This window comes from Dryobates pubescens, chromosome 11 (genome assembly GCF_014839835.1).
Source record: "Dryobates pubescens isolate bDryPub1 chromosome 11, bDryPub1.pri, whole genome shotgun sequence".
Classification (NCBI taxonomy): Eukaryota; Metazoa; Chordata; class Aves; order Piciformes; family Picidae; genus Dryobates; species Dryobates pubescens.
The window spans coordinates 35,548,814-35,564,039 of record NC_071622.1 but is presented as its reverse complement, the minus strand read 5'-3'; the positions used below and the strand labels follow the sequence as shown (position 1 = coordinate 35,564,039).

Here is a 15,226-nt window from a genome sequence, read left to right as displayed (position 1 = left end):
ACTGGTTAGGCCACACCTTGAGTCCTGTGTCCAGTTCTGGGCTCCTCCATTTAAGAAGGATACTTGAATATGTGCAGAGAAGGGCAACAAAGCTGGGGAGGGGTCTGGAGCACATCCCTATGAGGAGAGGCTGAGGGAGCTGGGATTGTTTAGCCTGGAGAAGAGGAGGCTCAGGAGAGACCTTATTGCTGTCTACAGCTACCTGAAGGGTGGTTGTAGCCAGGAGGGGGTTGGTCTCTTCTCCCAGGCAACCAGCACCAGAACAAGAAGACACAGTCTCAAGCTGCACCAGGGGAGCTTTAGGCTGGAGGTGAGGAGAAAGTTCTTCCCAGAAAGAATAACTGGCCATTGGAATGTGCTGCCCAGGGAGGTGGTGGAGTCACCATCCCTGAAGGTGCTCAAAACATGATTGGCTGTGGCACTTGGAGCCATGGTTTAGTTGTCATGAGGTGTTAGGTATTAGGTAATAGGTTGGGCTTGGTGACCTCTGAGGCCTTTTCCAACCTGGTTGATTCTGTGATTCTATGACCTGAAAACCATCAAACTTTCTAGAAAAAGTGCCATGAAGAAATGGATCTGCACAAAACAGCAGCAAACATAATTGGAAAGGAGCTGACTGTTGAAGTTTGAATCATCTGTTGTAAATTCTGTGGGGTTTTTTTAAGACTTCACAAAGGTAAACCTTGAAATGCAACCTCACCAGCAGAACTCCAAGTAACTGCTGTTAGCTCCTGCCATGTAGTACTGCAAAGGCTGAGTTTACCTTGTTTGCAATACTGGTGATGAATGACTTGATGTCCAGATTCGTTGGGCAGCTCTTCTGACAGGGAGCATCGGCACACTTCAAGCACCTACAGGAATAAAAGTAAATGTGTCAAGAGGACGTGGAACAAACGCTCCCAATGGTGTAAAGGTTTCAAGTTCTTGTGGGAGAAGATAAGGCACAAAGGAATAATCATAGAATCACACAGTTGTCAGGGCTGGGAGTGACCTCAAGGATGGTCAGGGACACCTCACACTACAGCAGGTTGCTCACAGCCATATCCAGCCACATCCAGTCTGGCCTCAAAAACCTCCAGGGATGAGGCTTCCACCACATCCCTGGGAAACCTGTGCCAGTGTCTCACCACGCTCATGGGGAAGAACTTCTTCCTAACATCCAATTTCAATCTACCCATTTCTACTTTGCTCCATCCCCCCCAGTCCTATCACTCCCTGACAATCTAAAAAGTCCCTCCCAGGCTTTCTTGTAGCCCCCTTCAGATACTGGAAGGCCACAAGAAGGTCTCCTCAGAGCCTTCTCTTCTCCAGACTGAACAGCCCCAACTCCCTCAGTCTGTTTCCATAGCAGAGCAGCTCCAGCCCTCTGATCATCCTTGTGGCTCTTCTCTGGACACCCTCCAGCAACTCTAGATCCTGCAGGAGCCCCAGAACTGGACACAGTGCTCCAAGTGGGGTCTCACCAGAGTGGAGCAGAGGGGGAGAATCACCTCCCTCGACCTGCTGGCCACACATCTCTTGCTGCAGCCCAGGCTCTGGTTGGCTCTCTGGGCTGCAAGTGCACACTGCTGGCTCATGTTGACCTTCTTATCCACCAGCAACCCCAAGTCCTTTTCTTCAGGGCTGCTCTCAAGCCAGTCCCTGCCCAGCCTGTATTGATGCTTGGGATTGCCCCAGCACAGATGCAGGACCTTGCACTTGGTCTTGCTGAACTTCATGAGGTTTAGCTGAGTATTGTCATAAGATTTGTGTGTAAACTCTCAAGCACTACCGGATCATTACTGACTTGCATTCAGCACTGACTAGTTACATTCTGTTCTCTCCACAGTAGAATGCAGTCACAAACATATGGACTACACATGCCCAAGTACATAGCTAATTACACAGAAATAATTTTTATCCTGGAATCCCACAGTGCTACACTTCTGACCATTTCATTTTTGTGTTTGATAAAAACATCTGTGCTGTGAATCTGAATGTATTAACCACGTTCTGTAAGTGTCACTGTGAATTAAATCCTGGATGCTGGACAACTTCACAACAACAGCAGTAGCATTTCCACGGAGGAAGCAATTGCTTTGTGCTGTATGTGCCAAAGAAGAAGAATGGCTGCTAGAAGGGAGCTGGGGTTGCTTAGCCTGGAGAAGAGGAGACTCAGGGGTGACCTTATTACTCTCTACAACTACCTGAAGGGAGGTTGTAGCCAGGTGGGGGTTGGTCTCTTCTCCCAGACAACCAGCACCAGGACAAGAGGACACAGTCTCAGGCTGCGCCAGGGGAGGTTCAGGCTAGATGTTAGGAAAAAGTTCTATACAGAGAGAGTGATTGCCCATGGGAATGGGCTGCCTGGGGAGGTGGTGGAGTCACCATCACTGGAGGTTTTCAGGAGAAGACTTGATGGGGTGCTTGGTGCTGTGGGTTAGATGTTTGGGTGGTGTTGGATTGGTTGATGGGTTGGACGTGATGATCTTGAAGGTCTCTTCCAACCTGGTTTATTCTATGTATGTATGTATGTAAATTTTCAAGTCACTTTACAAGTTTCCTGTGGTATGTCTGTGGGTTCTGAAAACCCTTCAGCAGTGATGTGCATGCTCCCAGCTGAAATCCCCAGGATCCTCTTCCTGCAATCCCAAATGCCAACCACCTAACTGTATATTAGAACATACTAAGTAGCAACAATTTATTGCCTCTTCCTGCATAGTCATCAGTGAAGGTGCAAGACCTCAGGGTAGTCTATGCAAGGTGCAGTAAGCCAATCTAACAACAGCAATAATAAAAAAGAGGTAATTAAAAATCAGCCAGACAACTAAAATAGTTCTTTATTAAACACTATGGTGGGTTTAGGAATTACATCCCCCACCCCCCCCCCGAACATAAATTTGGACAATTGCACCCCAAAATATATCACCAGACAAGCTCAGAAGGTTTTGGAAGTAAATGAAGCTCTATCTATAAGCAAACTAAAATCTAGAAACATGAAATGCAATGAATATGTACAGGAGATATATTTACAAGTTATAAACAGCACAGAGACCCCTCTGGACAAAGCCAGGGAGCTACCAACAGCCTCCTTCTCTCCACTCTTCCTTCCCCCCACACCTCCTTGTACAAGGGAAAGAGGAGAAAAGGAGAAAGGAGTTAGTCTAGCCCCGCTAGTACTTGGCCACAGCAAAGAACACAGCCAAGGTCAGCAAAGCCAAGCAAAGGCACCAGCTAGGAGCAGCTGCAGTGTAGAAGCAGGAAAGAGAAAGATTAAATTATGCAAGTGATTTTAGCCACATTAGCAAGCCAATGGGATTATCTGGAGCTTATCTATGTCATTGTTCTGTGTCCAAAGGTAATTTTATTTACCTTTAACTATTTTCTAGTCACTGCCTCTGGAAATTTCCTAGCCATTAGCCTATAACTGTAAAGAACACTAAAGTATTTGCACACACTTTGGGGTTTACAGATCAATGATTAATATAGGTCAAATACCACACTACTAATTATCCTTGGATTCATAGAAACATAGAATCATAGAATGCTCTGGGCTGGAAGGAACCTCCAAAGCTCATCCAATCCAACCCCTCCACAGTCAGCAGGGACATCCCCAACTAGATCAGGTTGCCCAGGGCCTCGTCCAGCCTCACCTTGAATATCTCCAGGGATGGGGCCTCAAACACCTCCCTGGGCAACCTCTTCCAGTGTTCCACCACCCTCATACTAAAGAACCTGTTCCTCACATCCAATCTCAATCTGTTCTGCTCTAGTTTGTAGCCATTTCCCCTCATCCTGTCACTCCAGGCCTTTGCAAACAGTCTCTCTCCATCCCTCTTGTAGCCCCCTTCAGGTACTGGCAGACTGCCATTAGGTATCCCCAGAGCCCCTTCTTCTCCAGTCTGAACACCCCCAGCTCCCTCAGCCTGTCCTCATAGCAGAGCTGCTCCAACCCCCTGATCATTTTCATGGCCTCCTCTGGACCTGCTCCATCAGGTCCGTGTCCTTCCCGTGTTGAGGGCTCCAGACCTGTAGACAGTACTGCAGGTGAGATCTCAACAGAGAAGTTCATGAAGTCATTCCTGATGCTTTTTCAATGTTGTTTTGTTAACATAAAGAACATATGTAAACTAGTTTGAGCAGTCTTTAGGAAATGAAATAAAATTAGGGGCTTATGTATTATCTGAGCACAACTACTTAAGCTCCACAAGCCCACCTGAACTATTGTCATGTAGTGATAGACAAAAAAAACCCCACAGTGGAACTCACTGAGATAGAATATTTTCAAACACAGAAAAGCTGCCAGAGGCCTATGGACTGCAGAGCCAAAGAATCACAGAATCACAGAATTTCAGGGGCTGGAAGGGACCTCAAATGATCATCCAGTCCAACCCTCTGCCAGTGCAGGAGCACCTACAGCAGATCACACAGGAACACATCCAGGCAGGTTTTGAATATCTCCAGAGAGGGAGACTCCACAACCCCCCCGGGCAGCCTGTTCCAGGGCTCTGTCACCCTCAAAGGGAAATAATTTTCCTCATGTTTCCATGGAACTTCCTGTGCCCCAGCTTCCACCATTGCCCCTTGTACTGTCATTGGCAGAAGTGAAGAGCTCACCAAAAGGAATGAAATGCCTGAAATATTGCCATGAAAAACTGGCCTGACTTTGTCAATCACACACATTGATTTTGTTTTCTTCTTCTCATTGTTTGTTTATTTTTTTTAATTAAGGGTGGAATAAGAGAGAAGGCAAAGTCAGTAGGTTGAGATCACACACACAGCCCCCAACTAATTGGAAACTACCTCCCAGAGTGAAATCCCCAGAAACACAAACTCAGAACTCAGAAGCAAAATGAAAGTTGTATTAACAACAAGTAAGCTGAAGTCCAGCAGTATAAAATGCAATGGCTCTGGACCAAACACATTTACATGTAATTCAGAAAAAAAACAAACACAAGGATCCCCTTGTACAGAACTACACCCACCCTGGACAGCCCAGAGGGCTGCCTGCAGCCTCCTTCACCTTTCCCTTCCTGGTACCTCACAGATACAATGAGCCAGCAGAAGGTCAGGAGAGAGGCGAGTGAGCAAGCCATGCAAAGGCACAGAGAGAAGTGAAAAGGAGACAGGATAGTTTGTGCAGCAAACTATGTCCTAGTCAGCAGGCAAACGGGATGATGCAGACACAGCCATACTACTGTTCTGTACCCAGTCCCCTACTTTGTTTACCTTTTTACTCAAAGATGGCCAGAAAGTTCCTACTCTTGTTTATACCTAAGACACTAAAAGTACCAGCCTCAAACTTTAACATCTTCCTCTTTACTACCAGCTAGCTGAGTATTGCAGACACCACAGAACCAGCGAAATTTGAAGGTGCACATTGGCTGCAACCACCCCATGAAGTGCTACAGGCTGGGGTCGGAGTGGCTGGGGAGCAGCCAGGCAGAGAGGGACCTGGGGATACTGGTTGATAGTAGGCTGAACATGAGCCAGCAGTGTGCCCAGGTGGCCAAGAAGGCCAATGGCATCCTGGCTTGGATCAGGAACAGTGTGGCCAGCAGGAGCAGGGAAGTTATTCTGCCCCTGTACTCAGCACTGGTTAGGTCACACCTTGAGTCCTGTGTCCAGTTCTGGGCTCCTCAGTTTAAGAAAGATGTTGAGATGGTGGACATGTCCAGAGAAGGGCAACAAAGATGGGGAGAAGTCTGGAGCATAGCCTTGTGAGGAGAGGCTGAGGGAGCTGGGGATGTTTAGCCTGGAGAAGAGGAGGCTCAGAGGAGACTTTATTGCTCTCTACAACTACCTGAAGGGAGGTTGTAGGCAGGTGAGGGTTGGTCTCTTCTCCCAGGCAACCAGCACCAGAATGAGAGGACACAGTCTCAAGCTGTGCCAGGGGAGGTTTTGGCTGGATGTTAGGAAGAAATTCTTCCCAGAAAAAGAGATTGGCCATTGGAATGGGCTGCCTAGGGAGATGGTGGAGTCACCATCACTAAAGGTGTTTACAGTAAGACTGGATGAGGCACTTAGTGCCATGGTTTAGTTGATTAGATGGTGTTGGGTGGTAAGTTGGACTTGATGATCTCAAAGGTCTTTTCCAACCTGGTTAATTCTGTACACATGGTAGTGGCTGTTTGGATTTTCTCACAGAGCTAATCATGGGGAAAAGGTCCCAGAGGAAATATTTCAAGGAATACAGTTCTCAGAAGCTGCAAAAGCTGTGAAATGTGATGAAGCCATATAGAGGCTCAACACCACAGTGGGTTCAGCTAGTCAGGATATCAGAAAGCTCTGGCAGAACAGCAGCAGCTGTGGCAGTTAGGGCCCAGCACTCCCCACTGGCAGGCACATGATAGAAATGCTTCAACAAGCAAAGACAGGCCAGTCCAGACCTCAAAGACTTGATGTGGCCACAGCACCAAGCCAGGAGGGTGCTCTTAGCATTTCACAGAATCACAGAACGTTAGGGGCTGGTAGGGACCTCAAAAGATATCCAGTCCAATCCCCCTGCCAGAGCAGGATCACCTAGAGCAGATCACACATCCAGACAGGTTTTGAATATCTCCACAGAAGGAGATATTCAAAACCCCCTGTGGGTTGTGGAACAAATTGAAAGCCAACAAAATGTTATTACTAGAAGTCGGGGGGGTGGGGGAAGGAGATACAGCAGGAAAAATACACCACCAGGAAGGCAGTAAGGAAGGAACAGAAGAGGAGCATTATGCATTTTTAAAAGGCAGCAATTCATGGTGGCTTTTTTTTTTTTGGTTTTCCCTTTCCTGAATGTGGTTCCCTTTAAAATACAACAGGTCTGTGCCCAAGACCAAAAGAATTGCACTTAACATACATCTCTGTGGATTATAACTGGAACAATCTCATGTCAAAACTGACTGGAATGGCAGTAAACAGAATAAGCAGTACCCATTCTGGCCAGCAAGCACCTTCACTAAATTATTAGAGCTACAGGCTGGGGTCAGAGTGGCTGGAGAGCAGCCAGGCAGAGAGGGACCTGGGGTTGCTGGTCGATGGTAGACTGAACATGAGCCTGCAGTGTGCCCAGGCAGCTAAGAGGGCCAATGGCATCCTGGCCTGCATCAGGAACAGTGTGGCCAGCAGGAGCAGGGAGGTCATTCTGCCCCTGTACACTGCACTGGTTAGGCCACACCTCGAGTACTGTGTCCAGTTCTGGGCCCCTCAGTTTAGGAAGGATGTTGACTTGCTGGAGCTAGTCCAGAGAAGGGCAACAAAGTTGGTGAGGGGTTTGGAACACAAGCCCTATGAGGAGAGGCTGAGGGAGCTGGGGTTGCTTAGCCTGGAGAAGAGGAGACTCAGGGGTGACCTTATTACTCTCTACAACTACCTGAAGGGAGGTTGTAGTCAGGCAGAGGTTGGTCTCTTCTCCCAGGCAGCCAGCACTAGAACAAGAGGACACAGTCTCAGGCTGCGCCAGGGGAGGTTCAGGCTAGATGTTAGGAAAAAGTTCTATACAGAGAGAGTGATTGCCCATTGGAATGGGCTGCCTGGGGAGGTGGTGGAGTCGCCATCATTGAAGGTGTTCAGGGGGAGACTTGATGGGGTGCTTGGTGCCATGGGTTAGTTGTTTGGGTGGTGTTGGATTGGTTGATGGGTTGGATGCGATGATCTTGAAGGTCTCTTCCAACCTGGTTTATTCTATGTATTCTATGTATTTGGAACTAGTTCACACATCACAGCTGTTAAAAATGTCAACTATCGGGGGGGAGGGGTGGGGGAGGGGTAGGGGAGGGAGGGAGGGGAGAGTAACTCAAACTTAAGTGGGAGCTCTGGGGAGGAGAGGAGGGTGCCATGAATATGCCAGTCCAGACTTTCTCTTCTAATAATACTATCTTCCGATTCTCTGAGCACTCTGCAGACTGAAGTGCACCAGGCTGCCATTAATCCCACTTATCACTCTGACAGCTCAGTAATTACACTCCCGCTCTAGCTAGGTACTGCAAGGTACTGTAGTCCTAATAGAACACCAGGCAGTGTGCAGAGAGCATGCTGCTGAGGTGTTTTATTAAACTTCGGGGGTTGATCATCGAGTGACATTAGTGTTGACCTATTTTTCTATCTGACAATAAATTATCCTTCGACTATACCATAATAGATATTGCAGAGTGCATGTGCTGCACCAGAGGTATTGCGTGTCGGTTGCCCAGGGAGGTGGTGGAAGCCTCGTCCCAGGAGGTTTTTCCAGGCCAGGCTGCATGTGGCAGTGAGCAACCTGCTGTAGTGTGAGGTGTCCCTGCCCATGGCAGGGGGGTTGGAACTGGATGATCCTTGAGGTCCCTTCCAACCCTGACAATTCTATGGTTCTGTTTCGGTGATCCAGGCAAAAAAGCATAAATAAAAGAGGTAGACTCACTCAGCAGAAAGTTCTTACACAAACTGCTGCAAGGGATTGATTCATTCAAAAATCACAGGCAAAATACCATGCTTAAGGGAATACACTGACAATTACCATAAGCTTCAATTCCATATGCATGTCTCCATATCACAGTATCACAACACATTAGAGGTTGGAAGGGACCTCCAGAGATCATCCAGACCAACCCCCCTGCCAGAGCAGGATCACCCAGGGTAGTCTGCACAGGAATGCATCCAGGTGGGTTTGGAAAGTCTCCAGAGAAGGAGACTCCACAACCTCCCTGGGAAGCTTGTTCCAGTGCTCTGTCATCCTCACTGTAAAGAATAGAATAGAATAGAATAGAATAGAATAGAATAGAATAGAATAGAATAGAATAGAATAGAATAGAATAGAATAGAATAGAATAGAATAGAATAGACCAGGTTGGAAGAGACCTTCAAGGTCATCGCATCCAACCCATCAACCAATCCAACACCACCTAAGCAACTAACCCACGGCACCAAGCACCCCATCAAGTCTCCTCCTGAACACCTCCAATGATGGTGACTCCACCACCTCCCCAGGCAGCCCATTCCAATGGGCAATCACTCTCTCTGTATAGAACTTCTTCCTCACATCCAGCCTAAACCCCGCCTGGTGCAGCTTGAGACTGTGTCCTCTTGTTCTGGTGCTGGCTGCCTGGGAGAAGAGACCAACCTCCGCCTGTCTACAACCTCCCTTCAGGGAGTTGCAAACAGCAATAAGGTCACCCCTGAGTCTCCTCCTCTCCAGGCTAAGCAACCCCAGCTCCCTCAGCCTCTCCTCATAGGGCTTGTGTTCCAAACCCCTCACCAGCTTTGTTGCCCTTATCTGGACTCGTTCCAGCAAGTCAACCTCCTTCCTAAACTGGGGGGCCCAGAACTGGACACAGTAGTCGAGGTGCGGCCTAACCAGTGCAGTGTACAGGGGCACAATGACCTCCCTGCTCCTGCTGGCCACACTGTTCTTGATGCAGGCCATTTCTCCTCATGTTGAGGTGAAATCTTCTGTGTTCAAGCTCATACCTGTTTTTCCTTGTCTTATTACTGCACAGCACTGAAAAGAGCTTGGCCCTCTCCACTTGACACCCACCCCTCTGATATTGATAGACATTGATCAGATCCCCTCTCAGTCTTCTCTCCTCCAGACTTAACAGCCCCAGGGCTCTCAGTCTCTCTCCATAAAGGAGATGCTCAAGTCCCCTGTTATCCTTGAGTCCTTTTGATTTAACTGTCTCTCACCCTGTGAAATCCCAACTTTCATTTCACAATGGTTTGAGCGCAAAATAATGTAAACAAGAAGGTAGGAACTGAGATTATATTTCTGTAATTCTCCCAGTAGCTCCTGCCAAATTTAAATTGAAAGCTACATGCTCACTATTCAAAACAAAACCAAACCAAAGAAAGAATCACAGTATCACAGTATCACCAAGCTCGGAAGAGACCTCGAAGATCATCGAGTCAAACCTGTCACCACAGACCTCATGACCAAACCATGGCACCAAGTGCCACTTCCAGTCCCCTCTTGAACACCTCCAGGGATGGTGACTCCACCACCTCCCTGAGCAGCACATTCCAATGGTGAAACAACAAAAAAACCACACAGCAAACAAAACAACCAAACAGCAAAACCAACAAAATGAAACATTCATGGTTTTTAAGTGGTCATCCAATTCTGGACTGCATAAGAAAATACAGAGCATTAGATCAACTTAGCCCTGTGCTAATCTCAGAGTATGTACCCTTCCAACTCTCAGAAAACATCCTGTTAGTAGTGTTCCCCCACCTCCGTTTGTCCTAAAAGATCCCACATCCACTTCCTAAAAGGATATCAGAAATAAACCCCTGTGGTAGCTTCAGGCTCTGCCTTTAAAATTTTTCACAGATCTTGAGCAGAAAAGTAGTAAAATGTAAATAGATCACTATTGGGTCTCAAAAAGAAAATAAAGGTAATTCTAAACAATCCCATTGGAGAGATAAGGAACTTAAACTGGTTGTACCAAAACAATTCTCCTCTCCTCTCCTCTCCCTCTCCCTCTCCTCTCCCTCTCCCTCTCCTCTCCCTCTCCCTCTCCTCTCCCTCTCCCTCTCCTCTCCCTCTCCCTCTCCTCTCCCTCTCCTCTCCCTCTCCTCTCCCTCTCCTCTCCTCTCCTCTCCTCTCCTCTCCTCTCCTCTCCTCTCCTCTCCCTCTCCTCTCCTCTCCTCTCCTCTCCTCTCCTCTCCTCTCCTCTCCTCTCCTCTCCTCTCCTCTCCTCTCCTCTCCTCTCCTCTCCTCTCCTCTCCTCTCCTAACTTCTTTGCAGAGATACTAACTTTTTACTGCTTGACCTTGGCTGCATTGTTTTGGTTAAGTCTAACAGCAACTTTCTGTGCTCCTTTCTCCCTTCTTTTGTACAAGGGGGGTCTGGGTAGGCAGAAAAGGACACACTAGTAGCTTCCCCTAGTCTTTGACCAGGGGAGTCCTTGTGCTGTTTATTAATTGTAGATACCTGTAAATATTGTAAATCCTGTATGTTTTGTACATATTCCATTGTAGGTTGCCTGTAAATACAGCTTCCATTTGCTTCCACCTGGGCTGGTCTGCCAAAGTTAAGGGGGGGTGGGGGAATTTTCAATCCACCACAAAGCCCTACAAATGCTATGCAAATACAGCATATTTATACAGATATTTATGCACACAGTTTCATTTGGCACAGCTTTACAGACATGCCTGTGCCTACGTAATGACAGAGAGCCACCTTTCCCATCCACCTAAGCTCACAATTTATCTCTCTTATTGAACAGTGTTAAATTATACTTATGTAACCCCAGTGAACTTCCAGTCTTTAACTTCATCTCCTCCCATGCTACCACACTGAAGTTATTTATTAAGGCAAGCGTGCTTATAAATCTTGCAGGCACCAAATAGCACAGGTGAAAGGATCATTAATGCAGTACCCCAACGTTACCAGCTATCAGTTTTGCCAGTGCAAAATAAGCACCCAAAGTCATGCATGTACACACACACAAACTCATTCAATTGAGCCACCAGTGTGCACTTGCAGCAGAGAAAGCAAATCACATCGTGGGCTGCATCAAGAGAAGCACAGCCAGCAGGTCAGGGGAGGTTGTAGTGGTGTGATGCTTTAGCCCACACACACCGACAATGAAGCACAGCTAACCCAGCCAGAGAAGTGAATGAAGGCTGTATTTTACAAGCAAAAGTACACTCTACAATGGAATGCAATGAATAGGCACAAAATATACAGTATTTACAATATTATACAAGAATTCACAGGAAAGAACACACACACCCATCCTCCCGAGGAGAATCCCCCCTCAGGTTCCCCCCAAGACCTCTCTCTCCCCCTCCTCCCCTTTCCCCTAGTAGTTAATTAGGTGAAAAAGAAGAAAGAGAGAGGAAAAAGGCATTAAGGGAAATTCATTAGCTCAAAGCAGTTGTTAAGGAAGTTAGTTATTCTTATCAGTTGCAGTCCAGAGTCAGTTGCATGCTCTATGGCCAAGAAGCGAAAAGTCAGACAGACTGAAGCTGGAGCTGGAGTGAGTGAGAGAAAGAATGCTGGAGATACTTGCTATGGTACATCACACATCTGACCAATGAAATTCATTTAGAATTAATCCTTGTTTTCCTTTTTACACCTAAACATTCAGCTAGAGAATTCTGCAGCTGTCTTTCTTCAATGCACAGCCTAACCTGTCACAGAGGTGATTCTCCCCCTCTACTCCTCTTTGGTGAGACCCCAATGGGAGTACTGTGTCCAGTTCTGGAGCCTCTATTACAGGAAGGATCTGGAGATGCTGATACAGTGTGAGGTGTCCCTGCCCATGGCAGGGAGGTTGGAACTGGATGATCTCTTCCAACCTTGGTGATTCTGTGATTCTGTGACCCTTGAGGTCCCTTCCAACCCTAACAATTCTGTGACTGCATGATTCTAATTCACAGTATCACAGTATCACCAAGGTTGGAAGAGACCTCAAGGATCATTGAGTCCAACCTGTCACCACAGACCTCATGACTACACCATGGCACCAAGTGCCACGTCCATTCCCCTCTTGAACACCTCCAGGGACGGTGACTCCACCACCTCCCTGGGCAGCACATTCCAATGACAAATGACTCGCTCAGTGAAGAACTTTCTCCTCACCTCCAGCCTAAACTTCCCCTGGCACAGCTTGAGACTGTGTCCCCTTGTTCTGGTGCTGGTTGCTAGAGAGAAGAGACCAACCCCCACCTGGCTACAACCACCTTTCAGGTAGTTGTAGAGAGCAATGAGGTCACCCCTGAGCCTCCTCTTCTCCAGGCTAAACAATCCCAGCTCCCTCAGCCTCTCCTCATAGGGTTGTGCTCAAGGCCTCTCCCCAGCCCTTCTCTGGACACGTTCAATTGACCTCTAATGAAAATGGATGCTAATGAAACCAAACCAACAACACAGAAAGCGCAGTGGGTTACAAAGCTCTGAGGACAATGAAAGGGTAAGGCACTTCAAAAGTAATGATTTTTATTTTTCAATTAAATAAATAGGAAACAAACAAACAAAAAAAGGAATATACAAAAGTTGCAAATTTCTCCTGGGAATGCAAGAAACCCTGAGCTATGCCTCGGCATAAAAATGAGAAGAAAGTAAATGAGGAAAAGAGAGGATAAAATGCTAACAAATTTCTGTACCAAAATCTTCTTCCTTAGGGGGAAAAAAAAACAAACCATAAAGCAGTTCTCTGCTCTTGTGTACAGAAAGAAAAGCCCAAACCAAATCCCAACAACAACCAAACAAAACTCACTTAATTTTCAGTGAATACTTTCCATTGTTTAATTGGTGAAACATTACCCAGTGTGGGATGCAGAAGTTAAAATACCTCACCAAGAGATTGTCCCTGGAGATATTGAGGCTGAGGTGGGACAGGGCTCTGGGCAACCTGATCTAGTTGGGGATGTCTAGTTGGGAGCAGATGTTGGTCAGTTAAAGGGTGGAAGGGCTCTGCAGAGGGACCTCGACCGACTGGACAGATGGGCAGAGTCCAACAGGATGGCATTCAACAAGTCCAAGTGCCAGGTGCTACACTTTGGCCACAGCAACCCCATGCAGAGCTACAGGCTGGGGTCAGAGTGGCTGGAGAGCTCCCAAACAGAGAGAGACCTGGGGGTGCTGATTGACAGCTGCCTAAACATGAGCCAGCAGGGTGCCCAGGTGGCCAAGAAGGCCAATGGCATCCTGGCCTGCATCAAGAATAGTGTGGCCAGCAGGAGCAGGGAAGTCATTGTGCCCCTGTACTCTGCACTGGTTAGGCCACACCTTGAGTCCTGTGTCCAGTTCTGGGCCCCTCAGTTTAAGAAGGACATCAAGACACTTGGACGTGTCCAGAGAAGGGCAACGAGGCTGGGGAGAGGCCTTGAGCACAGCCCTGTGAGGAGAGGCTGAGGGAGCTGGGATTGTTTAGCCTGGAGAAGAGAAGGCTCAGGGGTGACCTCATGGCTCTCTACAACTACCAGAAAGGTGGTTGTAGCCAGGAAGGGGTTGGTCTCTTCTCTCTAGCAACCAGCAGCAGAACAAGAGGACACAGTCTCAAGCTGCACCAGGGGAGGTTTAGGCTGGAGGTGAGGAGAAAGTTCTTCACCGAGAGAGTCATTCATCAATGATTCTACAATTCTTAAGGGCAATATAACTACATGGCTACCTATAATTCTCTACTCTACCGCAAAAGTCACTGGTGAGAACCTACTGTCACAGCTGTCAGCTGTGAAAAAAGACTTGCTGACTTGTTTTTTTTCTTTAGAAAACCCCCAAAATACCCCAAACTAAAAAATCAAACTAACAAACAAACAAACATCCATTGCCCCTTTGTCTTCCTGTTCATTCCACTTCACGATGGACAGAAGAGGAGAAAGAGTGTTGCAGCCACTGTCCTGCTGGGATGAGTGCAGAGTGCATGGGATTGGGAAATACTCTCTAGCTGACCAATTGCACACTGCAAAGAGCAAAACAATCACATTCCATGGGCGTCCAGAACAACACCCTGACATGCTGGCACCCTTGGGCAGGAACATGCTGCAGAAGCATGTGGTTGGAATGGAATGGAATGGAATGGAACGGAACGGAACGGAACGGAACGGAACAGAATAGAATAGAATAGAATAGAATAGAATAGAATAGAATAGAATAGAATAGAATAAACCAGATTGGAAGAGACCTTTGAGATCATCAAGTCCAAACTATCACCCAACACCATCTAAGCAATTAAACCATGGCACCAAGCACCCCATCCAGTCTCTTCCTAAACACCTCCAGTGATGGTGACTCCACCTCCTTCCTGGGCAGCACATTCCAATGGCAAATAACTCTTTCTGGGAAGAACTTCTTCCTAACATCCAGCCTAAACCTCCCCTGGCACAGATTAAGACTGTGTCCTCATGTTCTGGTGCTGGTTGCCTGGGAGGAGACCAGCCCCCTCCTGGCTACAACCTCCCTTTCAGGTAGTTGTAGACAGCAATAAGGTCTGCTCTGAGCCTCCTCTTCTCCAGGCTAAGCAACCCCAGCTCCCTCAGCCTCTCCTCACAGGGCTGTGTTCCAAACCCCTCCCCAGCTTTTTTGCCCTCCTCTGGACACGTTCCAGCAAGTCAACATCCTTCCTAAACTGAGGGGCCCAGAACTGGACACAGGACTCAAGGTGTGGCCTAACCAATGCTGAGTACAGGGGCAGAATGACCTCCCTGCTCCTGCTGGCCACACTGTTCCTGATGCAGGCCAGGATGCCATTGGCATTCTTGGCCACCTGGGCACACTGCAGGCTCATGTTCAGCCTACTCTCAACCAGTACCCCCAGCCTCTGCCTGGCTGCTCTCCAGCCAC

General features: G+C 47.6%; 1 protein-coding gene across 1 annotated transcript in view; it reads right to left on the bottom strand.

Annotated features, from left to right (window-relative positions):
* Positions 1-15,226, bottom strand: part of DPYD (dihydropyrimidine dehydrogenase) — a 602,387-nt gene that overhangs the window by 433,017 nt on the left and 154,144 nt on the right. Inside the window, exon 4 of the mRNA XM_054165155.1 lies at positions 764-851. Within this exon, the coding sequence (XP_054021130.1) occupies positions 764-851 (88 nt within the window). The remainder of the gene's footprint in view (positions 1-763; positions 852-15,226) is intronic.